A 27965-nucleotide genomic window follows, 5' to 3' on the forward strand; every position below is an offset into this window, starting at 1 on the left:
AGGAAGAAAAGATTTTTTAAGTGCTCAGAGATTGTATGGTTTATTTGATCAAGCTTACTGAGAAGTGTATTGGAAAACCTAAAAATGCTTCTCAAATAAATACATATAAATAAATGAAAGCTATGATGAAGCTTAAGGTGAAGTATAACTTAATATGGAACTGCTTCTCCGACTAGGCTAGGGTGGAATGGTGGTGGTAATTAAAAGGCTAACACAGTAATAAGCACAGGCTTTGTATTTTGATTGTAAAATTACTGGATCGATAAGAATTCTATTCCATGATCTTCAGTTTAGTATTTTTTTTAACTTTAAGTTTGCTACAGAAAATTGGCTTCTGCTTGGGAGCCATTTCTGCACATCTGTTCACAACTTTACCTTCAGTGACATGTTGGTAATTTGAATTGGCCATGGTAGGAGTATTTACACCATGGAAACTGGTAAGTGCAGAGTATCAGGGTGTCTTCCACCCCAGTGAGCCAGTTTACCAACACACCACCAATTTCAAACATGTAAAAGAGAACAGTGCACTAAATCCTCAAAAACCCATTGCCCAGCTTCAATGATTATCTCATAGCCAGTTGTGTTTCCTCTCCTAGAATTATTAGGTATTATAGTGGCATATCGGTTATCAAGTTTAATACCCCGTGGTATTTTAGTTATCTTAAAGCCAAACATTTTTGATTTGAGGCATCTGAAGAATACAGATCATGCCTAGAAAGTAAGCTTAATCTCATAATCGAGATAGTAAGACTCCTTAGGAGTGCACACTTACACACTGACAACACTGTCATGAGCATTGGCTTTTGGTCCATGTATCACCTACTAAGCAGTGACCCTATCACCTCCATCTCTGCATTAAATGTTAACTAATATTTAGTGAACTGTAATAGGTACTATATATGAATTAACTATATAGTCAATCGGAGAAGGCGATGGCATCCCACTCCAGTACTCTCGCCTGGAAAATCCTATGGACGGAGGAGCCTGGTAGGCTCTAGTCCATGGGGTCTCGAAGAGTCGGACATGACTGAGCAACCTCACTTTCACTTTTCACTTTCATGCACTGGAGAAGGAAATGGCAACCCACTCCAGTGTTCTTGCCTGGAGAATCCCAGGGACGGCGGAGCCTGGTGGGCTGCCGTCTATGGGGTCGCAGAGTCGGACACGACTGCAGCGACTTAGCAGCAGCATATAGTTCCAATAACACTAATATACCTATTTTGGAGACAAATGGAAGCCTATAGCCAACTAACTAGTCAGACTAGTTGCCTGTCTTTTTATAAGGAAGCTAAAAAGAGATTTTTATATTTTAAAATATGGTTACCTAAGTATCCATGTAATAGCCTTTTGTCCCAGCTCACAAATTGTAGAAATAGTTAACTTTATAACCCTTTTAAGACTTTCCCTTGTGGCTTTAGTGATAAAGAACCTGCCTGTGAATGTAGGAAATACGGGTTCAATCCCTGGGCCACGCAGATTCCCTGGAGAAGGAAATGGCAATCTGTTACAGTATTCTTGGCCTGGGAAATCCCATGGACAGAGAGCCCTGGTGGGCTACAGTCCATGAGTCACAAACACTGGACACTACTTAGCGATTAAACAGCAACCTTTCAGGTTGGCCAACCTATTGCTGGCCTAAAAATTAATTATACAGTTAAAGTATTACATGTAATAGTCCTTTTGTCCTTACAATATTTTTTTAAACAGCATACATTTTATATCATAATTTGATTACTTTAAATATCGGGCACTATTTTAATTTTACAAATAGGGCAACTGATGCTCAAGTGAGTTGTGATCATAATCTGCAAGAGAAATACTACAACCTTGTTTTTTTCGCCTAGCTACAATACCAAGATTAAATACTGAGAAAATGCAATGACACCCTCAGTTTTTTATGAATGTAAATTATTTGTGCATGCTGTGTGCTAAGTCACTTTAGTTGTGTCTGACTCTGTGATGCTGTGGACTGTAGCCCTTCAGGCTTCTCTGTCCACGGGGTTCTCCAGGCAGGAATACTGGAGTGGGTTGCCATTCCCTTCTTCAGGACATCTTCCCAACTCACGGATCAAACCAACCTCTCTTACATCTCCTGCATTGGCAGGTGGGCTCTTTACCACTAACACCACCTGGGATATTTACAGTTTTAAAATGTTTTGAATATTTTATTAAGTATCACTTAGGACTAGTCTCAGGAAGCAATGCTTTGTTAAGAACAGACCATGAATACAAAAGTCAAAAAAGCATTCTAGAAAAGTATTTTTCTGTTATGAATAACTTCTTTTTGTGGTAATCCCAGATAATATCAGTTTCCTAATTTTTATATGCCAGACTTGGATCTATGAAATAATGAGAAGTACAGTTCTCCATCCAAAGAAATAAAAACATCAGATAATACTGAAAGGCTCTGATTAAACTGTTTTCTATTTTCAGGAAACAGTGATTGTGTACTCTTATTGATTATATGGTAGGCTGATAAAATTTATAATTTTTTACTGATTTATGATTTGCTATATTTCTTAAGGGAAACATTCCACCAAATTCTAGCTTTCCAAAAGTTGTGGTGCCAAAAAATATATAGTGCTTTAGCTTGACAGTGGTTTTGTTTTAAAACCAGAATCAAGCTGAAAGTAGCTTTTTAAAGCTAAAATTTATGCTTACACATAGTTGTAAAACACTGATAGTGCCCTATTACTATTATTTGAGAGTGACTATAATACTCTTGTTGATAAGTAAATTTATATACTGAAGAATGAAACTTAAGGTTGTAGTAAAAGTGAAAAAAGGAAAAAGAACACTTGTTTTTTTGATGAAAGCTTTATGGAATAAAATTTGTATTTAATCAGAATGACTACCTAGGACCCTTTTCTGATGTTGAAAGCATGGTGTCTTAATCTAAAGGAAGTAGGTGGAATTGTTAAATCTGTTTTTGTTGTTATTTACCTACTACAACCAACTAGGTTAGTGTATCTGAAATACTTCTGAAATACATTGTTTTTAAAAAACAATGAAACCTATAAAAAAGAGAGTATGATGCTAGGTAGAAATGTTGAAATGACTGATGTTTTTTAAAACTTCCATTTTTGGTTGGCATAAATTTCCTTTAATAATTTCTACATTTCCAATAGGATTTAATTTTGAGGTTTAACGTATCAAGCCAGTATTATGTTTTGCAATTTTAGTAATTCTGGATTCCAGGTCATTTAAGATGAAAATGGAAATGCAAAATTTACTTAAGAAATTTAATTTTCTTCTTCTTCAACATCTAAGTCTTCATCCTCTTCATCATCATCTTCTGTTTGCTGATCCTTTCTTAGTCGACAGGTCAATACCTGTTAAAAGTTAACGTGTTTTAAAAATCACTAACTTAAAAATATTTTTACATACCTGCTATCTTTTTTATGTCCTGATAGATAAGGGTACACAGAACAAATATCAGAAAAATATCCATAAATAATAATCTTTAGTAATGAAAATTCTAAATTATGAATTGTCCGTAAAGGTTTGAAAACAGTCACAAAATTTTTTCATTCATGTTATTTTTTTTGAAGAGAGGTGTGAAATTAGCCATTTGAATTCCAGTTGGATATCAGTACTTTGATAATATACTTCCAGAGAAAAGTAAAGTACATTATAAATATTAAAAATATTTTAAGTTAAATAATTCTTAGGTCACAAAAACACGAGACTTCTCAAAGGGATGGCAGAACACAAGGATATTTCAACTAGGCAAAAATATTAAACTTTGAACATAGTGTGATTTAAAATTAATGAGATGAGAATCTGAATTCATGACTTGGCTTTCATTTCTGACTGTTGCCACTTGGGTCATCCTGCTTCACACTTTTCAGAGGGTGACTATGTCTCCCAGGTGACATCTGCAATGTCTGCAGACACCTAATTGTCATGACTGGGGGAGGGTAAGGGCATTACTGAGCTCCTGTGGGTAGAGGCTGGGAACGCTGCTCAGCATCTGTACAATGCACAGAACAAGATCCCTCACCACCCACCCCCCCGCCCCCTGCCCCAAATCATCTGGCTCAAAGTTAACAGTGCTGAGGTTGAGAAACCTTGGCATTACGTAGTCTAAAGTGTTACACAGATCTTGGCTAAGTTAGGTGATACTATTAGCTCTAAATAGTCAAAATTCTCTACGTACTATATACTGTAGATTTATGGAATTAATGTGCAAGGCACTTAGTATTGGAATAATAAAAGTATAATTTGGTTAGGGGGAGAGATGTGTAAGTTAAAAGCAGTAAATAAGTGCTTAGAAGATAAAATGAAAACAACATACTAGGTCACATACAACTGAATGCTCAATTTTAAATTCTGAAGGCTAGATATGGAAAAGATCATAGCTTTCTAAATCAGAAGTTGGCAAGCTAAAGCCCAGTTTGTCTTATTTCTATAAATAAAGTTTTATTACAACATGTTGATTTGTTAATGTATTGTTTGTGGCTGCTCTTGGTTGGGGCAGAGACTACGTGGTTCACATAACCTGGTATTTTCTCTGTGGCCCCTAAAAAAGAGGATCTCAGGTTTTCTGGATATAGAAGAAAAGAGAAAACTGATGCTTTACCTAAGGATACGTGCTTCTGGATCTATGATAACATTCAGCAAAGGTCCTTTTTAGGTATAATTTCCAGTAAGCCATGCTGCTGCTGCTGCTAAGCCATGCTAGTGGGATTCAAATCCTAGGCAGTTTGATTTCAGAATCTGTGATCTTCACATTATATCACTGAACAAATGTAAATTAGCACTCTCCTGTCCCTTCTACCTCTGCTCTCAAATGTTCTGCTTCAGAGAGTCATATCTTTCAGATAATAAAAGAAATATCAATAATAGAACAGATCCTAGTGCAGTTTTACATCATTTTATATAAAGAGGGGAAGAGCAGGTTATTCAAGATCCTATGATTTAAGGGAAACATTTTTAATACTGAACAATTCAAAAGGCAGTAGCTTATATTCCTTAAAATTACGGTTTCTAGCTCACCTGTCCTGTTCCAGATACACACTTAGCAGACAATGATCTTTGAAGAGGTGACTTCGAATTTGCTCTTACAATATCTAAACGGGATGAATAATCTTGTGGATACAGAGAATGTCGGAAAACCTGTTGCAATGATAAAACAGTGTTATAAATTAGATACTAAACTGGAAATCTATAAAGTCATGTTCCCTTTAGTTCAGAATTTGTTTAACCACCTCCGCTCCCCCACCCTTGCCCCGGGGACATTATTTATTTAATTTATTGTAAATTTAAAACAAAAATTAAAAAAATATTTTATGTTGAAAAGATGTAAGCTAAAAAATTCTACTGAACCATGTAAAATGATGATGGGTCCTGAAACAGTCACTTAAGAGATTTTACTTGTGAAACGTGAAAAGTTCCTACCTTCAAAGAGCATGCAAGCCAGTGAGACAGTAAGTCACACCTTTGATTCTTTCTGTTCTGCCTATCCTCAACTCAACAGTTTAAATTCACTACAGTGCTGTCCCAGTACATCACAGAAGAGTAAATGGAGCCATTCTATGAAATTCCAATCTCAGTAGCATCTGGAATGTCATTGCTTGTCAGTTCTTTTTCCTGAAAGTAGTAGTTCCAACTATTACTGCACTCTTAAGCTTCCTTATCTTTTATACCACTTTGTAATGTAAGCAAGTCTATCAAATGTGAATTTCTTCATATTCATTTTCCCCTCAACTCTTCATGCTATCGTTTTGCTTTTTTAAAGCAAGTGTGATTATGATTCCCCACAGTGCATTTTCCCTTTAGCCAAAACTTCAAACCAACAAACAAAAGCTTGGTCTTTTTTCTGCCTTTTTTAAACATTAAAGAAGTACAGCATATAAAAGCAATCAAGGGATGAAACTTAACAAGACTTGTGTTTTAGGGCAATCCAGGCATATGGATAATTAGGTTAACAGTTTGACTGAAGACCCAGTGAGATTTTGGTGCTAGACATGGACCCTGCCATCCTGGTATGATGTCAAAAGCGGATGACTGAAGTCACTGGTGTTTGGAAGAAATACATTTTTGTTAAAACAACATTCTTTGGATTTTCTAGCAAAGATAAAAGTGGGAAATGGAAGATAATATACCACCCTTGGGATAAAAGTCTAATAAACCAGTTAAATATTAATCTATTGCAAAAGAACATATTTACAGGAATATTTATTGGCAATACTGCATTTTCCAATATGTGGTCCAAGATCTTTTCTAGGAGTGAGTCTCAAGATCTGAATATGCTCTAAACTGAATGTACAGAGGTGATCTTTTGAAGGGGAATATGATAGTACTTTTAATGTGAAGAACGAATCAGTTAAGATGGTTTCTGATATAACTGGATGTAAAATACTAGCTGCTATCTGAATAAATCTGCAGTTCTCGCGTAGTAAGGACTACTACCTAAGAATAGGGAATTCTCTGTCCCTCTCTGCATCTTTTCTCTACTTGTTTCCAAGAGACTTTGTATTTAAAGGGTCCTTCCTCTCCTTGGTAGCTGATGTAATTTTACTTTGGCTTGTCCCACACAACTCTTCCCCAGACTGCTTTCCTCTCCTTTCCACAAGTTCCAGCATCATCATGCATTATACCTCAGGACCTTTGTACTCTGCCTGAAATTGTAGACAGGGATTCGACACATTCCTCAAACTTCTGATTAATAAATCATTCTTTGATTCTCCAGACTATTTAGGATCCTCCATCACATACACTCATTCGCACAACAGTATGTTATCATTTTTTCCTTCATATTATGAAACATATCTTTTTTTAATGCCTGAACTCCTTTTTTATGTTTCTGCTTTTTGACAACTTGGACCAACTCTATAGTGCTGAATCCTCAGCGCTCAGAACGGTGTCGCATGTAACCGATGCTCAATAAACAGTTGACGAATGTACCTAAGTGTCTCCATTTTAGAGAGAAGCAATGAAGTGTGAAGAAATTAACTTGCTCAGCAGTGCCCCATCAGAAAAAGTGGGGAAGCTGATACTCAAAAACACATCTAGACAGCACTGAGATTTTGAGTGTTTATGGATCTCTCCTGCAAGCTACCTAGCTAGCTGATGAAGAACAGTGTTAAGAGAAGTGGTAAAGGAAATGCTGTGACAAAAAAAGACACCTAGGACCTGTGGAGCGAGAAAGAAAATCTTTGGGTCCAGAGGGCTTGAGGAACTTGAAAGTGCATTAAGTCAAGGGTGTTAGAAAATGGAGAATGAAAATACTTGTAATGGGAACTTTAACCTTATAGGGAAAGTAGGGGATCAATTTTAAACCTGCCACTCAATGCAGTGTTTCTTGCAGGAAATAGTTCACGTCACTCACCAAGAATCATGCTTCTGGCAGCGCAGACAGGATAGAAACAGTGTCTGTAGTCAAGACTACAGTTTGGCTTCCAGCTATTTTACTAGCTATGGGATCCTCTGAAAAGTTCCTTAACCTCACGGTGCCTCAGTTTTTTCATCCGTAGAAATGAGGACAGTAAGTACTTTTATTAAAATTCATGGTAGGATTAAAATAATACAGTGAAAATGCACAGGTCAGTAGCTGGTTAAAGTAATCACTGTATAAACATTTACTATTTTATAAATTACAATTAAAAGCTTGATGATTATTTTAAAAAATAGGATGTAAAAAGGAGTGAAAATTAAGAAACCTTGGCTTTAGTAGGGAATAGAAGCCATTCTATTAACAAATAGTAATAGAAATATAATTGTGTATGCTTTACTGAGGTAAAAGTGAGATCAGATTTTGGCACTGGAAAACATATACTAAAACATGTACTTCATTTTGGCCAAGCTGTATAGTCTGGTTTTACTGAATTCACATTTCTTGAAACCAGTGGAGTAGTGGGAAGTGAAGCCTTGGGGGATCTCGATAGATATTTTACTTAAAAAATAAATGGATCCTTGAAAATTATGGAATTAACTTAAATAATTAAAAAATTTTGGCTATATCTTGAGAATACATGGCTGTTCTCACTTCTACTGTAGAGAGATATGGACAAAGTACATCTTGAATATTTAAGAGTTAATATTTGCATTTAACTATCAATACAAAGGAAGTCTAGAGAATCCCATACATAGGCGCCTGGCAGGCTACAGTCCATGGGGTCACAAAGAGTCGGACACGACAGAGTAAAACACACCCACACACCCACCCCCCGCCTACAGACACTGCTCCCCCACCCCCCACCTATATACAAATCTACACATTTCATAGGTTACAGATTAAGTCTCACAAAGCTAGTTAGAAGCCAGAATCTGCTCTTCTAGCTAAGTGGTCAAGGGCAAGTTAAGTTACTTAAAGCCTCTACATCTGCTTCTTTAGTTGTAAATGAATGATCACAGCAATTGAGTTACAGGAGTGAGTGAGAAAATGCATGTGAAGCTTTTGGTGTTGTGTGTGGCATAAACACTCAAATTTTGACTTAAATCAATAAATTGTATTTTTAACACACATAAGTGACTTACACCATTAGTCAAAACGATACCTTATTTCACATTATGGCTTTGTTTCTATGTTTTACTAGATATTCTTCGAACTTAACTATGGTTAATTTGAAAAGTTAACTAGAAAGTCATAAAGGTTCAGCTATTTGGAACTGCATACAATGACATCTAAATCACAAAGTGTAATTTAAGACATTTTTACCCACACTATAAAGGTTTCTTTTAAATATTTCCATATCAATAGAAGAATTGAGCTTAGAGAGACATAGTCCTACCTCTAAATCTTCTTCTTCATCAATCTTTTGTATATTTTGGTAGGCAGCAGTGTAGACCTCTAAAGCTTTGCCGTGAAATAACATTTCAATAGTGATAAATTCTGAAAATATAGTCTGAAAAAACAAGAATTTGAATTTAAACAAATTGCTTTGTGAATTTAGTAGAGTTATTCTCTACTATAGTCTTGACATTTTATTAAATACAGAGGTTTTTCAACAGGGAAAATGAAGTACAAATGATAATCGGAATAAAAATAGTTGCAAATATCTTTTGCAGCAAAACTTTAAAATTACACAAAATATTTAGTATCTTATTATTTACTTCCACTTTTAAGTATGTTCTTCTATTAGATATTTACGTTTAAAAAAGATGTTTGTCAGTACATCACTAAAATGTCACTATTAGCTAAGAAGGTCAGTTCTGAACCTGTTTTTTTAGCAACTCCAACTGGTGTTTAAAAGAATGGTTTTAGGCAAGAATTCCATCCTAACATATTTATATGTTGCTTGTATTCTCCAGCCACAATTCCTACTCCCCAAAAGAGCAGGATACATTTGCATAGAGCTCTCCAATTTACAAATATATGACATGCTCAGTATTGCTCATAGCTACAATGTTAAGACTTGGGTCTGATTCTTCAAGGTCATAGCTCCTGCTCATTGTACTATGCTGTTCTCACTGGACTCAATTATTTCCTTTGCAAATACACTGCAGGTAAACTCTTACCAGCAAGATGATAACTTCTGGTCAGGAAGGCTATGAGAAAAGAGAATGAATGAGGATGTGCACGTTGATCTAAGCAGGGGTGAGAGAACTGGTAGCCAGGGAAAGTATGTAAACCAGATATGTTTTCAATAAAATAGGATCTCATCCTTCTATCATCTTGTCTCTTATCAAAATAAAATTGGAGCATTAATGTAGAGAAGTGGACAGAATAAGAATAGGATAGAAAATACTCAAGCATTGTCCTTAAAGGGGCAGTACAGATTAAATGGGTTAGGCTCAAAAGCAATAGTCAAATACTCATTTTCCTTCATTTCTGCTCTCCTATCTTAACCATCCAGATAGGAGTGGTCCTGCACCCTGGAAGATAGCCATACAGTTTATCTTGTAGTATCATATTTAGAAATAATTTTCCTCAAATAAATACACTTTTCAATGATCACATGTAATCTGCTAATCTGGAATGGGTCAGTATGGTAAGAGACGGGCATTCAAGGAATTTCGTTTCCCCCCTTTTCAATTTTATTTTGTTTGACAAGAAGGCCATTTGGGTGGGTACTTCAATTTTATTGGTGGGGGGTGGGGGAGTTAATGGAATTCTCTACGCATTGGCAAGTATTCTGTAAAGCAGGTAGCACAGTAGTTAAAAATAGGGGCTCTGGATTAAGATAAACCTGATTTCAAATCAGGGGTTCTCAGATGGCGTTAGTGGTAAAGAACTCGCCTGCCAATGCAGGAGACATAAGAGATGCAGGTTCGGTTCCTGGATAGGGAAGATCATGGAGGAGGGCATGACAGTCCACTCCAGTATTCTTGTCCGAAGAATCCCATGGACAGGAACCTGGTGGGCTAGGTCCACGGGGTAGCAGAGTGGAACACGACTGAAGGGACTTAGCATGAGTTCAAATCAAGACCGGAACAAGTCAGCTGTGTAATAGTCAGCATTTTATCTGTTCTTTTTCCTTAATTTCAAAATCATAGGTTTTGCCTTAAGGATTAAATGTAGTCCAAGAAAAAGTATAGTATGGCTACTGGCTTAGAGTAAGTGCTCAGCACAAGTTAGCTAATTTTATTGCTAAAGAAGTAAACCAGATAAATGAGAAACTGTTCCTTTTTTTTTTTTTTTTTTTTTTTGAGAAACTGTTCCTTATGCAACAAAACCTCCATCCTGGTTTAACTGGAAAGCAGAATATTTAACAAAAAAGTCATTAAAAGTCTTGTTAACAATTTTTACAAATAAAGGTACAATGACAGCTCTCAGGAGTAAAGGCTATTCACTGAATGATTTCAGGGGAACTTTCTATTCATTTGAAAATAATAAATTTAGACATAGCTGCCTCAGGCCATATGTAAAATACAACTGCATAAGCTATTTAAATATTTAAAATACTAAAAAATCATACAAAGACTAGAAGAAAATATACCAAATAGCTATATAATCTTGGGGATGAATACTTCTTTCTAAACATGACACGAAGGCAGAAAGAGAAGCCTTAATAGATCTGGCAGCAAAAATAAGACCATAAGGTGGCAAAAACATACCATAAGCAACAAAATGGGAAAATATATTTCAACATATCTTCTCTTTAATATAATGGGTTAATCTTCTCAGTCTGAAGAGTTTTTTAAAAATTAACCAAAAATGCCAACACACTAAAAATATAAGCTAAGGTCAAGTGAGAGTAATTTAGTGACATTAAATGTATGAAAAAACACTCTTCCTCAACAGTACTAACTGCAAATTAAGATGATACTGATTTTTCACTATCAGATTGGGTACTATTAAAAATACTACTACTCAACATTGTTACACTGGGTGCTTGTATAATGTTCTGCAGAAATGTAAACTAGTCAAAAGATTTGTGGATAGAAGTTATAAATAGCTATCCAAATTGAAATTGTGTATGCTCTTTGAACAAGAATGCTACTTCCAGTAATTTATCCCCCCCAAAACAACTGAACCAGCAAAAAGGCCGATGTTTAATGATGCAATGAGATCTATAATAGCAAAAATAATCTAGATGTCCATCAACAGGTGATGGTTAAACATGAATATATGCATATAGCTATACTATTCTCCATATAGTACAGCAAAATACTATACGGGGATATCAAAAAGGACAATATGGATCTTTCTTAGCACAAATATATCCATTATATATTAAATTTTAAAAAGATGCTACATATAGTGTGGTCCCACTTAAATATAACTGTATAGGGGTAACAGTATTGCCTTTTTCATAAAACATTGTAAGGAGGAAATGAGTTTATCCACATAAAATGCTTAGAATGTGTGGCATAGTTAATGTCTTAAGAAATATTTGTTGTTGTCATTCTCCTTAGTATATTTCTTGTGTATGTTTCATAGAAAAAAAGTCTAGAAGGATATAAACCAAGATGCTGATTATTTCTCAGTAGGGAATTATGTTTTCTTCCATAATTTTATGAAAACTTATGGTCATTTTATATTTATAAGAAAAATAAAGCTGATAACTAAATCTTGAAGCTGTTTCTTGTTCACATCAGCTACTTTACCAATACTGAACTGCTATCCCTGTCTGTCACTGGAATGGCTCCTGATCAAGATCCTTTTCATAGGTCAGAAAATTCCCTTGACAACATATAACTGATGACTTTTCCTATTACATGGGAAACAAATAGAACTATGAGTTTTCTTTCACATTCTATACAACTAACCAAGTTCATAGCAACTTCTCTCAGAAAGACAAACACTTTGCAAGGTTTGTATGAAGTCTTTTACTAAGAATTGTGCTACCTTACTAATTAATGCTGCTATTAAAATTCAGATGGACGTGTTGATAAACCCCACCTTATAATTAATACATTATGAGCAGTGTTCACTATTGTCAATCATTTCTACCCTCAGGGAGATTTAAGCACCCAGAAGTTCTGCTTCCATCTGTAACAGTTGCCTGAAATCAGGTAACAATAAGAACATTCTTTTTTTAAAAAAAAAAGAATGTTCTGTGTCTGTTTCTCCCAAAATATGAGTGGCATCTGATTTTTTCCAAGAATTTGTCTCGGAGTGTTTGTCAGACAAGCTAACATCAACATAGCAGTACGTGAATACTGTTTTTATCAGAAATAAGGGTGTGGTAAAGTAACCCTTTTTATCTGATTTTTAAGGCTTTTGGGTATAGGATTTGTGCATCCTTCTTTATCGTAAAACATCTCAAACGAGGCTTAACTTTGAAAAGGAACCATCTGACAGATAAGGAGGAAAGATACAGAGAATGGAGATTCATAATCCTAACAGATTGGACTTGAATCCTGGAACTCATAATTCGGGATTTTGATAGAGTTTGTATTAAAAGTGTACATTTTCACAGATGACATGATCTTATATATAGAAAATCCAAAGGAATGTGCAAAAATCTATCAGAGCTAATAAAAGACTTCTGCAGGGTTGTAAGATATAAGGTTAGTACACAAAAATCAATTGTATTTCTGTGTGTTTGCAATGCACAACTGAAATGAAATGAAGTAAACAATCCTATTTATAATAGCATCAATAATTATGAAATACTGAGGAAACAGCTTAAAAAAGCACAAAACATACATTATTAAAATAAATTAAGGATGCTTTAACTAAATGGAAAAACAGCCCATGTTCATGGATTGGAAGAGTTCATCTTCAGAAGGCAGTACTACCCAAACTGATCCTCAGATTTGATGCAATCCCTCTCAGAATTTCGGTGGCTCAGACGGTATCTGCTTGCAGTGCAGGAGATCTGGGTTCTGTTCTCTGGAGAAGGGAGTGGCTATGCACCCCAGTATTCTTGCTTAGAGAATCCCATGGACAGGGGAGTCTGTCGGGCAGCAGTCCATGGGGTCGCAAAGAGGAGGACATGGCTGAGTGACCATGCACGCACATGCGCACGCTGTCAGAATCCCAGCTGACCTGGAGAAGCTGATAAGCTGATTCCCAAATTCATACCAAACTACGACAGATTCAGAATAATCAAAAGAATCTTAAAAAGGAACGAAATAGAGAATTTATACATCCTGATTTTAAAACTTACGACAAAGCACTGTTAAAACAGTATGGTACTGGAATAAGAAGAAGGAAATGGCAAACTACTCCAGTATTCTTGTCTGGGAAATCTCATGGACAGAGGAGCTTGGTAGGTTACAGTCCATGGGCTCGCAAGAGTCAGATATGTTAGTGACTAAACCACCACCATACATCGATAAAAGAGAATGGAAGTTCAGAAACAAAACACATCAACTAACTTTCGACAAGAATGCCAGGACTTAAAAAACAGTCTCTTCAACAAATTGTGCTGGAACAACTGCGCTGACAGATGGAAAAGAATGGGGTTTAACTTTCAGTTCACGTGATACATAAAAATTAACGGATCAAAGACTTAATAGTGAAAACTGTAACAGTGTTAGAAGAAAACCAGGATAAATCTTTATAATCTTGGATTTGGCAATGGATTCTTAGATAATGACACAGTCCACAGAATTCTACACAGAGTGGGTAGCCTTTCCCTTCTCCAGGGGATCTTCCCAACCCAGGGATCGAACACAGGTCTCCCACATTGAAGGTGGATTCTTTACCAGCTCAGCCACCAAGGAAGCCCAAGAATACTGGAGTGGGTAGCCTTTCCCTTTTCCAGGGGAACTTCCAGACTCAGTAATCGAACCACGATCTCCTGCATTACAGGTAGATTCTTTGCCAGCTGAGCTATCAGGGAAGCCCAAAGATAAACTGGACTTAATCAAAATTAAAAAGCTTTGTGCTTCAAGGGATACCATCAAGATAGTGAAAAGAACTCACAGAATAGAAGGAAATAACTGCAAAACATTCGATAAAAGATTTGCACACAATATAAAAAGAACTCTTAAAAATGAAATAAAAAAGAAATCCAATTAAAATAATCTGAATAGACATTTTTTTTCTCAAGGAAGATATACAAATGGCCATAAACATCAGCAGGAAAATACAAATCAAAACCACAGTAAGATACCATTCTACCCTCACTAGGATGGCTATAAGGAAAAAGTTTGGTGAGCAACAAGTATTGGGGAGGATGCAGAGAAACCAGAAGCCTCATATAATACTGGTGGGAAAATATACTGGCATAGCCATTTTGGCAAACAGTCTGGCAGTTTCTCACACAATTAAAGATAGAGTCACCTTATGAGCCAGCAATTCAACAGGGTTGAACGAAAATGAAAAATGTCTAAGAGAAATGAAAATGTAGCTCCACAAAAACTTGTACATGAATGTTTCTATCGTTAATAATGATAGCAAAAAGGTAGAATATGGTAATATCCATGCAATGGAATATTATTCTACCATACAAAGGAATGAGATAGGTATTGATACATGTTATGCCATAGATAAAACTTGAAAGCACGCTAAGTGAAAGAAACCAGTTATGAAAACCATGTATTTTATGATTCCATTCATATGAATGTACATTCAGAACAGCCAAGTCCAAAGAGACATGAGATTAGTGACAGTTGCTTAGGCTGTGGGTGAGGGCTGTGGGAGCAGGGAGGTAAAAGCTAAAGTGTACTAGGCCTCACTCTGAGATGATAAGAATGTTCTAAAACTGAGTGGTGATGGTTGTAGATATCTGAACATATTAGAAAATGCTGAGCTGTATGGTGAATTGTATGGTATATGCATTCTCTCTCCTTTGTTTCCGTTTCCTCCTGTTTTTTCTTTTTTTGTGTGACTGCCACAAGACCTCCCTCTTGTAGGGGCATGAGACCGCAGGCAGAGCGCGCGGAAGCACGCTTCTCCCCCGTGCACCCTCCCCTGGCAGTGCCTCACTCCCTGTCCTGCTGCTTCAGGAGATCCCAGCTTGCAGGCGGGAATTCTACACTCACTGTCTGCTCCAGTTTTCTAACTGGTGGTGCTCATGGGATTATAAACCACCTGTAGAGTTAGCCAGCATGCAAGAAGAACATGGAAGTGAGCCCAAAGATCAAAGATTGCCACATGTAAAAGAGAAGTGTGCAGGCATGAAGAACAGCGGTAGGGTGAGGAATCGGGCTCCCAGGTCACTAAAGAAGCCGTTAGGTGGCAAGGAATCAGGCATATCTCACAAGTCTCCAATCTCCTTTTTTAGATTAAAGGTAATTATTTCAACTTCCCTTCTCCCTCCGGCAGTTACGTTACGCCCTGCCAGTGCTCCCCCATATCGGCAAAAGGGTTATCTCAGGACAGCCTCCTACGGAGCTCTTCCTGAGCAGCGATCTACATTACACTCTGAGTGCTGAACCGACAGGCTTACTTTTTTTTTTTTTTCTTCGACCTTCAGGACCAAAGTAGAGACCTTTGAGCCTGACTACTGGAAAAAATCAAAGTTCTGGAATCCTATGAAACTATGATAGGAGATTAAAAAATATAAAAGGACAAATAAATGTTTCATTGATTGCAGAGAGGAATGGTACATTTAAGTGGCAGATAATGCTGATTTTATTGATAAGGGCATAACTTTTGAAAGAAGGATAACTTGTAAGTTATGAAAATAACAAAAAATACTTCTCTTTAAAAGCTGTTCCAGAAGAATTTGCAGTGAGTGAAAAGGCATCCTTAGATGACTTGTTTTAAAGGACACAACATGGTCATAAGTAATCCTCCAAATCTTTCCAAAATATTGATGAAAAAGTCACTGAAGACCGTCTTTCGGTTTGGGGATTTAGGAGGGAGGCTCTAGAGGGAAGGCATATACATGTAATTATGACTGACTTGCATTGTTGTATGGTAGAGACCAATACAACATTGTAAAGTAATTATCCTCCAGTTAAAAAAAATACCATCTCAAGTCTAGGAACCTGAATGTCTACTGATGTGTTACAATAAAATAAGGCTGTTCTTCCTGTGACACTAAATTTTGGTGGATGCAAGTTTATGTGGTTAGCTACTCTTATTTGTTCGATAATGTAGGAATTAGAAAGCTACAAGCCAAAAAAATTAGTAATAGTGTTAGGGGAAGCACGCTGACTGAAACTGCCCACCCTGGCCAGGCACCATAGTAACCATTGGCATGAGTTGTTTTATGACAGGAGGTCCTGGTAAGGAACAGGGAACTAATAAGCCACCACCAACTGGAAGAGTTCAGGAAAAGACAAAAGGAGACACCACATGTCCGACCACCTCCCAGAATCCTTCTCTCTGGCATCCATCTCGGCTGAACAAGGCATGCACCACCAGAGAGGACTCTTGCGTCCGAATAAAAAAGACAACCCGGAAACTAATCCCATCACCATAAAACGTGAGACTGCAAGCCATGTGACACAGCTGTTCTCCTGAGTTCCCTTACCCTGCTGCTCTCCACCCAGGCGCCCCTTCCAATAAAATCTCTTGCTTTCTCAGCACGTTGTCTCCTCAGACAGTTCTTTTCCGAGTGTTAGACAAGAGCCCAGTTTCAGGCCCTGAAAGGGGTCCCGCTTCCTGCAACAATGCTGTATAGTCAGGGAAAGCACAGGTTTTTAAAATATATAACTGGCTTATAGTTCAGACTTTGAACTGTGGGCTGTGATACTGCCTTATATCTCTGCTTAATCACCTCACTTTCATGGTAATATCCATACAATGGAATATTATTCCACCATTAAAAGGAATGAGACAGACACCGGTACGTAGTATACCTGGGTGCTACACTATGGGGTGGCTGTCAAGATTAAAAGGCAATTTATGTAAAGTGCCTGGACTAGTGTAGCACCTGATACATAAAAACATAACAGACTTTATTTTTCTGTGGTTAATAGTATTTTTGATAACATCTGAATATCTGGGCTCTGGTTGGGAATGTAGTCCCTTTATATACTGTTGTCTCCATAAGAAAATAACATTTGATATATTTTGTTGATATCTTTCTCACACAGACTTATGTGCTAAAGAAAACCAGTAATTTAAATTTTTCATAAATTTAAATAAAAATTAATTTAGAATACATATTTTGAACCTTAACAGTTATTTTGTTACCTTTATATCCTTTATTTTCTGCTTTTCAAAATTGTCAATAGTTTCCTCCAGATGACGAGTTGTTCGCGTAGCATCCATTGTAGCTCTCTGTAATTCAGTTTCTGCCTACAGAGGTATTCCCCAACCAAAGATACAAAAAACAAAAATCGTCAGAATCCTTTTGATTGAGTCTTTCTGTAAATGCTACTTTTGTAAATACAGTGTTGGCTTTTTGTAAATGCAGTACTGTAAATGCATTTGTAAATGCAAGACTGGCTTTTTGCCATAACAGTGTAAATCACTCAAAAATACATATTACCACATAAAGCGATCTATATGATAAACACAGCAGAATAAAAAACTTTATCAGATTATATGATTCATGATCTCAAAACAAAACTCCTTCCCTTTCTTTATACAAACCATTTTTTTCCTGCTATCATCCTTGTTTGATTTACTGTAAAACTATTCTCTATATTTTCTACTGCTTTCCCATATTTCCAGTCTCTGCCATTTATTACTCTCTCCTTTTCCTCTCACTCTCTCTCTCCCCTTTAACCCTTTGTCCTGCCAAAAGACCTGTGACTTAAGTATCTTCAATCTTGTTCTCCAAATGCATGAAATGTTTCTACTGCTGTAATATCCTAATCAGGTAGAGTAGAATATACATGTAAAGAAGGTTGAGCACCAAAGAATTGATGCTTTCGAACTGTGGTGCTAGAGAAGAATCTTGAGAGTCCCTTGGACTGCAAGGAGATCCAACCAGTCCATTCTAAAGGAAATCAACCCTGAATATTCATTGGAAGGACTGATGCTGAAACTCCAATCCTTTTGCTACCTGATGTGAACAGCCTGATTGGAAAAGACCCTAATGCTGGCAAACATTAAGGGCAAGAGGAGAGGGGTTGACAGAGGATGAGATGGTTGGATAGCATCATTGACCCAATGGACATGAGTCTAAGCAAACTTCAGTAGATAGTGAAGGACAGGGAAGCCTGGTGTGCTGCAGTCCATGGGGTCACAAAGAGTTGGACATGACTGAGTGACTGAACAACAACAACAAAGAATATACACTACAAATGTTTATTTCAGTATGAATATTCTTCTTATAAGCTAGTAATATTGCACTATTACTACTTAGTTAATGCTTATTACAAAATATATATATACATACATACCAATAACTAATAAGTTAGATGGAAAGTCTAATGTTTTGCTTCAAAGTACTCATACTGTTTAGATTCACACTGTACAGTCAGTAATGGCAGCCACTAGCAACATGCAGCTATTTAATTAAAATTAAAAAGCTGGTTATTCTAGTTGCCATTTCATGAGCTCAACAGCCATATATATAGCTAGCGGCATGTATTTTTCTTTAAAATATCTCTTCTTTAATGACAACAGTTGTCCAAAAATATTTAAAATTTTTTGTTGAATAAAACATGTTTTAAAAACATGGCCCAATTTTCTGATTAAGTTCTAATAATGTTTTGTTTCCTATGTTAGTATTATGTTCACTTAAAAGTATCACATATCATTTTAATAATTATTGCATAGAAAAAATCTGCAGTTTTAAGTAACATTTTGTGACACATAATATTATAACATTTACACTTGCTTTCTTTTTTAAGAAAATGTATAAATGAAAATAAAGTAAAAGGGTTTACTACAGGGATCCATCTCTTGACACATCACTTTATTACCCACCTGCGACTGAAATTTTTCATAAAGGAAAAATACATTTCAAGTAGAACAATTTATTCCAATAAATTAAAATCATATGCTGACAGAATTATATCCTCTTGCAATCAGACTATACATTAATTGTAACTTATATTGATTATATACTCTTAAAACTAGGTTAGTTCACATATACAATTTCAAGAAACTAAGCTTTAAAACATATTCATATATATCTGTGTAGAGGGTGTCAAGTTTTCCTGCATAATTTTACATGCAAACTTTTACTCATAACTAGTAATCAGAAACAGTTCACTTTATTACCGGGCTTCGGATTTTTTAAAATAACTATCACAGGATTTATTATTTTGAAAAACTTTCTAGATGTTATGATGTGTATTAACCTTTTACTAATGAAAATACTCAGAGTAGTTTTCTAATACAGCTCAATACATGTGACTCATGAAATTCTTTACCATGACTACTTAATTTTGACAGGTATTTTCCTTCCCCATTTTTTGACAGTTTCATTTTAAAATTTGCAAGGGTAGGTTGAGTTGGTTAAACTAGCAAAGAGTAGGAAGCAGAAGCCACAGCTGGAACATCTGTATGTTAATCTCTTACCACCCTTCAGCAACTATTTTTCATTTCTTTAAGTCTCAAATCCTTTCACTCCAGCATAGCAACTTGCCCAAAGTTACACAGCTATTTTTAGGAAAGTGGATACAGATCTGTATTCCTTCCTTTTGTTGAAAATTCTTCAAAATCATATAACGTACTAATTTGGGTAGGAGATACTTTTGATTAAAATATTATAATGCTTTATGAATAAGGGTATCAGTATATTTAATGAAACTGGTCTGAGTGCAAAATGGCCTATAAGAGTGAGCCAGATTGGTGTTTTTCAAACTGTGCTGCAGGAAACTTTTCAGAAGCTACCAGGGGCCTTGGGAGGGGTCCAGGTAGTGCACTAGGATTCTTCTTCACCCCAGCCTCTTATACCTCTTTATTTTACATACTGAACTTTAACATGTTTCTTTTTAACAGTGAGAAGAATTTTAGGGGTCATCCTGGTAAATATTCTTTGATGCTATGACTGAGTATTTTTATATTGACAGTAGATGCATTTACATGTAGACTGTCCTTTATTTTCTAGTATCAGGTTGTCAGAATCATGAGACATAAGAAAGCGTGGGGAAAGGAGGCAGCAGGGTAAGCTGAAAGTGAAGTGAAAGTCGCTCAGTCGTGTCTGACTCTTTGCAACCCCATGGACTATACAGTCCACGGAATTCTCCAGGCCAGAATACTGCAGTGGGTAGCCTTTCCTTCTCCAGGGGATCTTCCCCACCCAGGGGTCAAATCCAGGTTCCCTGGATCAAACCCAGTTCTCCCACATCGCAGGCGGATTTTTTTTTACCAGCTGAGCCACCAGGGAAGCCCCACAGTAAGTTAGTACTTTCTCTACAATTGTACCTATCCCAGTTGCTTACAATTAGTCAGGTGCTATTTTTCTTTTTTGTTTAGTTTTGAATAGGCACATTCTAAGTTTCAGAAATAATCATTCTTAACAGAAGAGCCTTGTAACAGTAGACAAGCCTATTAAGACCTGTGTCCAGCTGTGAATCTCAATACCTTGGAATATCCTAAGGGTCTTTGGCTGGAAGTTATAATTGCAGTTTCACAAAGTAGTTGTTTTTTTAAGACGAAGGGAATTTCACTGGGAAAAAAATAGTTTGTTCCTTTTCTCAAATGCAGGGCTGAGAAGGCATTGATATATTAGGATTAATGACAGATCTTTAAGTTACTTTTACAATTAATATTTAGTCATCAATCATTTTTAATGTAAAATATCTTAGAATTTTGTATGTACTCTTTATAAAACATCTATATGTATGAGTGTTTTAAATTTTGAATATCTATTGTGGAAAACAACACAAGAGGACTGATTTAAGTTGTATATTCTCTTTAAAATTAACTAATTTCCACAGTAAGCATTTTAAATGTCTGTGTTTCTTTTCAAACTTTATATTCATATTCTTTGCACATTTAAAGTATAAATGGATAATTTTCATATATATTTACTTTTGTACAGCATACCTTACAGAATATTTTTTTAAAGACCAAAATTCAAAGGATACAATAACATGTCGATCAGATGGGTTTCTCTGACGTGTTCTTTCTAACTGAGTTAACTGTTTAGCTTCTCGATTCCTTGCTGTTAATGTTGCTTTGAGATCATCCTGCAAAAAGGCATTTTTTGTTAATAAATATCTCTGATTTAAGAATACAATACACACTTCTTTGTTTTAAGAATGCGAAAACATTCCTTATTTGATCCAGGCATCATTACCACTGGAATTATTACTATATTACCAGTGTGTGTCTTTGTATGTAAGACTATGTGCATGTGTGTATTTAATATCCTATTAAATAATGATAATTGCAGTGCAAAATTATATATATATATATATATACACACACATATGTATATACACACACACAAAATTTTGATTGTGTGGTAGTTACATGTGTATACACATTTATCAAAACTTTAAAACAGGAGAATTTTACTGCATATAAATTATACCTCAATAAAATTGATTTTAAATACAGAACTTTTGGAATGTACTATCTACCATGGTGACTAGAATTAATACTATTGTACTGCATTTTGAAAGTTGTTAGGAAACTAGATCTTAAAAGTTCTCATCACAAGGAAAAATTTTTTTTAACTATGTATTGTGACAGATGTGAACTAGGCTTATTTAATCATTTTACAATATATACAAACATCAAATCGTTATGTTGTACTACAAGAAAAGAATCTGAAAAGCAGCTTCGTCACACTGACTTTTAGTTTGCAAGTTTTTGCTTGCTTTAAAACAAAAATATGAGAATATTTAGTAAAACAATTTCTGTCCATATATTCTTAATGACTATAAATTTTAAATATTTTAAAGTTTCCACAATAAACAAAATAATGCAATGATGCTATAGTAGTATATAAAAATACTTCATTATTCTCAAAGTTCTAAGAAATAATGCTTCAGTGTAATAAGAATCACTGAACACTACTGTACCTTTTACTAAGTAAGTAAACTATGGACTGAGGTTTGTGACATTGTACAGGAGACAGGGATCAAGACCATCCCCATGGAAAAGAAATGAAAAAAAGCAAAATGGCTGTCTGAGGAGGCCTTACAAATAGCTGTGAAAAGAAGAGAAGTGAAAAGCAAAGGAGAAAAGGAAAGATATAAGCATCTGAATGCAGAGTTCAAAAAAATAGCAAGAAGAAATAAGAAAGCCTTCCTCAGTGATCAATGCAAAGAAATAGAGGAAAACAACAGAATAGGAAAGACTAGAGATCTCTTCAAGAAAATTAGAGATACCAAGGGAACATTTCATGCAAAGATGGGCTCAATAAAGGACAGAAGTGGTATGGACCCACCAGAAGCAGAAAATATTATGAAGAGGTAGCAAGAATACACAGAACTGTACAAAAAAAGATCTTCACAACCAAGATAATCATGATGGTGTGACCACTGACCTAGAGCCAGACATCTTGGAATGTGAAGTCAAGTGGGCCTTAGAAAGCGTCACTACAAACAAAGCTAGTGGAGGTGATGGAATTCCAGTTGAGCTGTTTCAAATCCTGAAAGATGATGCTGTGAAAGGGCTGCACTCAATATGCCAGCAAATGTGGAAAACTCAGCAGTGGCCACAGGACTGGAAAAGGTCAGTTTTCATTCCAATCCCAAAGAAAGGCAATGCCAAAGAATGCTCAAACTACCGCATAGTTGCACTCATCTCACATGCTAGTAAAGTAATGCTCAAAACTCTCCAAGCTAGGTTTCAGCAATACGTGAATCATAAACTTCCAGATGTTCAAGCTGGTTTTAGAAAAGGTAGAGGAACCAGAGATCAAATTGCCAACATGCGCTGGATCATGGAAAAAGCAAGAGAGTTCCAGAAAAACATCTATTTCTGTTTTACTGACTATGCCAAAGCCTTTGACTGTGTGGAGCAGAATAAACTGTGGAAAATTCTGAAAGAGATGGGAATACCAGACCACCTGACCTGCCTCTTGAGAAATCTGTATGCAGGTCAGGAAGCAATAGTTAGAACTGGACATGGAACAACAGATTGGTTCCAAATAAGAAAAGGAGTACGTCAAGGCTGTATATTGTCACCCTGCTTATTTAACTTCTATGCAGAGTACATCATGAGAAACGCTGGGTTGGAAGAAGCACAAGCTGGGATCAAGATTGCCGGGAGAAATATCAATAACCTCAGATATGCAGATGACACCATCCTTATGGCAGAGAGTGAAGAGGAACTAAAAAGCCTCTTGATGAAAGTGAAAGAGGAGAGTGAAAAAGTTGGCTTAAAGCTCAACATTCAGAAAACTAAGATCATGGCATCTGTCCCATCACTTCATAGGAAACAGATGGGGAAACAGTGGAAACAGTGTCAGACTTTATTTTGGGGGGCTCCAAAATCACTGCAGATGGTGACTGCAGCCATGAAATTAAAAGACGCTTACTCATGGAAGAAAAGTTATGACCAACCTCGACAGCATATTCAAAAGCAGAGACATTACTTTGCGAACAAAAGTCTGTCTAGTGAAGGCTATGGTTTTTCCAGTGGTCATGTATGGATGTGAGAGTTGGACTGTGAAGAAGGCTGAGCGCCGAAGAATCGACACTTTTGAACTGTGGTGTTGGAGAAGATTCTTGAGAATCCCTTGGACTGCAAGGAGATCCAACCAGTCCATTCTAAAGGAGATCAGTCCTGGGATTTCTTTGGAAGGAATGATGCTAAAGCTGAAATTCCAGTACTTTGGCCATATCATGTGAAGAGGTGACTCACTGGAAAAGACTCTGATGCTGGGAGGGATTGGGGGCAGGAGAAGAAGGGGATGACAGAGGATGAGATGGCTGGATGGCATCACCGACTCGATGGACATGAGTTTGAGTGAACTCCGGGAGTTGGTGATGGACAGTGAGGCCATGCTGCAATTCATGGGGTCACAAAGAGTTGGACATGACTGAGCGACTGACTGAACTGAACTAAGTGTTAGTCGCTCAGTCGTGCCTGACTCTTTGTGATCCCATGGACTGCAGCCCTCCAGGCTCCTCTGTCCATGAGATTTTCCAGGCAAGGATACTGGAGTGGGTTGCCATTTTCTTCTCCAGGGCATCTTCCCAACCCAGGGATGGAACCCGGTTCTCCTGCACTGCAGGGAGATTCTTTACCAACTGAGCTACAAGGGAAGCCCCCACTAAAAGGACAGTTATTGGAAACCTTGTATGTTTTGCCAGAATACCTAATAATAATAGAAAAAAATGAATTTACTTACTCGCTTCATTTTTACAATGGTTCCATAAGCTTTCAAAGGTTCAACTACTTTGGCTTCAAGTCTTTCAACCTATTGAGAATTATTATAAAATATAACTGGAAAGAAACATAGACATCAAAATTTAAATTGTGAAATAAAACCTATGCTGTCTAACCGGACCATAATCACTATACTGATTAACATTTGAAATTTTTAAAATTTCAGTAACATTTATAAGTAAAAAAATAATCTCTGGAAATTGGTAAGACTCAGAATCTAAACTCAAATACATTAAAAACTGTGAAGGTATGCAGTAGCAATCAGAGCTTTGGTAAGTTTTAAGACACCTCAAATTTTATTGCAGCTATACTTTCACTGTGTTTAACACTTGAATGGATACTTTACATACATTATATCTGAAACGTAAGGGCCCAACCTTCCAGATAAGGAAATCAAAGCTGAAAAATATAGCATACTGGAAACATTTAAAACAACTGAATCATCAAAAGTAAAAAAGCCTAGAGACCACTGTATTAACTGTAATTTTTTTTTTCCGGGAAGACATTTGTAAATTGTCAAAGCTTAAAAACAAGATAAATGGTCTCAGTGTTCCTGAGCTGTCAAACTATGTGGTCAATCTCTCTTTTACGTAGAATTAAACAGTTTTCTTAAACATTGCAATATTTATCAGATTTTGAGTAATTTCTCCTTTTACTAATAGCACTAGTGGAAGGCACTAAAGAAATCAATTTTTTAAAAAAGGGAAGTATATAGCTATTTATATAAATATAAGAAAAACAATTCCTGGACATTAAAATTTTCTTTTTCAGGATAGGTAATACAAGATGACATATATTTAATTGTTTAAAATGAACATGTATTACTTTTGTAGCAGGAAAAAAGCTTTATTTTGTTGATACATGTTTTTATAATCAGTGAGTATATATCACTTTATAGATTTTTGTTTAGTTTCTATAAACAGAATGTATATGAATACTTCATTTTAAAAGATTTTAGGAAAACAGAGATCAAGTTCTCACTAAGCATTTAAATATTAGGAATCCTAAAAACAAATCCATGAATATTCAGGATTATTTATTCCATTTCAAATAATCCATACACTGGTTATTCAGTGTAAAGATTAGCTAAATCTTTTTCTGTTCTCCTTTTTGTAGCCTACCTTTTCTGTTCATTGTTCTTTAGCACCTCCACCATTTGGTAAGCAAAGGAAATAAAAAGGAGAACACATGTAAATCAATTCACTTTGCTATTCGATAAAAAGCATAAAGATTTTCTAGCAAGGGGCACTGAAATTATTGGCTAAAGTAGGATTTTAGGATTATCTCTGAGTATTATCTACCTATGAAACAGTCAAGTTCCCAATTACATATAACTGAAAGTTTATTACACACAAAACATCATATAAGAACCCACCATTTTCCCCCAAAGTAATACTCAAATTTCTGTATCATTAGCAGTTATATTTCAAGGATTATTATCTTCTTTTTTATTTCAAGGTTTTTTTTTTTTTTTTTTTTTTTGATAATTGAAATCTGTTTTAGGCTTTTAAAAAGGACCAAAGGCACAAAAGAAGTAATACAGCTCAAAAACTGGGCAACTTCTGACAAGTTAAAAGTTAAAGTGAAAACTTCCGACCTGAGTCTTGAACCTTCAAATAAATATACGTGAAAGTGCTAACGAGGTATTAAAGTAATGGGCTGGGCTTTCCTGGTGGCACAGTGGATAGATAGGTGTCCAGGCGCCAATGCAGGGGACACCGGTTCGATCCCTGGAGTGGGAAGATCCCACACACGGCGGAACTACTAAGCCCACGTGCCAGCAACCACTGAGGCCGCCTGCTGCAACTACTGAAGCTCTTGGGCCTAGAGCCCCACCTCCGCGACAAGAGAAGCTACCGCAATAAGCCTGCCCGCTGCAAGGAAGAGTAGCCTCCCTGGTCCCAGATAGAGAAAACCCAGGGAGCAATGAAGACCCAGCGTAGACAAAAATAAATAAATAAAAATTTAAAAAGTAAATGGGATTTAACAATTTAAACAATTACAACGCCATCGCCTCCCCCCTGTCCTTTCTGGGTGGGGTGGTTCAGTTCAGTTCAGTTCGGGGAACTTCACAAAATTTCACTGTTGATTGTAAAAGAAATCAGTGCACTTTTTCCGGCCCCCGCTCCTCTCAATGAAACACAGCTCAACTTTCCAGTGCACGGAAGCAGCGACAAAGACGCCTTGTCCAGTTACTACTTATCCATACACAGTACCACTCCCAATATCTTCCATCTCCAGATACACTACTCTAAAATATACCTACCTGCATACAAGACACAAGCCATGCTCCTTTTGTTGCCTCGGGTACTATGTTTACTATCCCCTGTAAACAGCCACCCCTTTGGCTAAAAGCTGGCAAATGAGGTGGGGAAATTCAGGACTTCAAGACACCCTAGAGATTAGTTTGAAAACGGTAAAAATTACAGGAAGCTTCCCTTTAATAAGACTCACACAGTGCTACCGACATGACAATGCACGTTTATCATCAAGTGTGTGATCGCCACTGCAGCTGGGTAGATTATAGGTCTTCACGGCTCCGTCCACCACTTCAGGGCTCACTCATTAACAGGACGCTGTGACCTCATTCCATACCTCGGCTTGTCGATAATCCTGAAGTTTGGCAAACTCGTCCGCAAAGTTTTTCAGGCCCTGCTTTAAATGCGGGGTCTCGGTAGAGGCATACACGTTGATTTCGTTCACCAGGAGGTCCGCTTTGTCTCGCAGTCGGGCGGTTTTCCGCACGTAAGCAGCAAAGATCTGGCACAGCTCTCCAAAATGTTTCTCCACATTGGTGACAGCATCTTGCAGTTGTCTGGTCTGAGCGTCCCTAGAGAGAAAGGAGACACAAAAAAGGCAAATCATTCCCATCTGATGAGATGAGATGACTTCATCTTCGCGTTTCACGTGATGACGCCAACATTCCCGGGGGACGCAGTTTGCAGTTTCGCCGGCGCAAACCTTGAAGCAACCCTTGCGTCTCCTCCGGGCCCCCATCCCGGGCCTGGCCTGCACATCCCGCAGTGCAGGCGCCGCGAGCGGCCCCGCTGGATCAGCGGCAGTGCAGGGCCGGCGCCCGGGGACCGTGTTGGGGAGGCGCCGCCGGGGCCCGCCGCGGCCCAGTGTGGTCGGCCCAGAGCGCGGCGGGCGCCGCTCGGAGCCCGATCTGAGGGCCCGAACTCGGTCCAGTGGCTCAAGGAGGAAGGCTCCGCGCCCCGACCCGAGCCTTCGCATGTGTGTGTATGGTCGGGGGACCCTGGGCCGCTGCGGCCGTTACCGGTTTTCCAAGCTGCGCCTCAACATGCTGCTTCGCTCACGGCTGGAGACCCCGGGCTGAGACCCAACGACAGGGTCTCGGCGCCCGGACGTGCGCCGGGGCGCGAGAGCCCGCCCCGTGCGCCGCCCCCGCCGCCGCCCCCGCCGCCGCCGAGAGGGCCTCGGAGTTTCCACGGCAACGCGGCGCGCGGAAGCGCGGGAAGGG

General features: G+C 37.3%; 1 protein-coding gene across 3 annotated transcripts; it reads right to left on the minus strand.

Moving 5' to 3' along the window:
* Window positions 1–325: 325 nt before the first annotated feature.
* Window positions 326–27926, minus strand: CIBAR1 (CBY1 interacting BAR domain containing 1). Of its 3 annotated transcripts, none has more exons than XM_040261089.1 (9): window positions 27762–27926; window positions 27080–27314; window positions 24447–24515; window positions 21226–21327; window positions 17987–17992; window positions 17429–17533; window positions 8736–8849; window positions 4999–5118; window positions 326–3332 (listed from the first exon to the last, which is right to left on the minus strand). In XM_040261089.1, the coding sequence occupies exons 1-9, from the start codon at window positions 27785–27787 to the stop codon at window positions 3243–3245; spliced, it is 867 nt and encodes a 288-aa protein (XP_040117023.1). In that variant the 5' UTR covers window positions 27788–27926; the 3' UTR covers window positions 326–3242. The 3 variants fall into 3 exon arrangements, with proteins under 3 accessions (XP_040117023.1, XP_040117022.1, XP_040117024.1); XM_040261088.1 differs by lacking the exon at window positions 17987–17992 and adding an exon at window positions 19115–19120; XM_040261090.1 differs by lacking the exons at window positions 8736–8849; window positions 17987–17992 and adding an exon at window positions 19115–19120.
* Window positions 27927–27965: the final 39 nt, after the last annotated feature.

Source organism: Oryx dammah, unplaced genomic scaffold (assembly GCF_014754425.2).
Source record: "Oryx dammah isolate SB20612 unplaced genomic scaffold, SCBI_Odam_1.1 HiC_scaffold_19, whole genome shotgun sequence".
NCBI lineage: Eukaryota > Metazoa > Chordata > Mammalia > Artiodactyla > Bovidae > Oryx > Oryx dammah.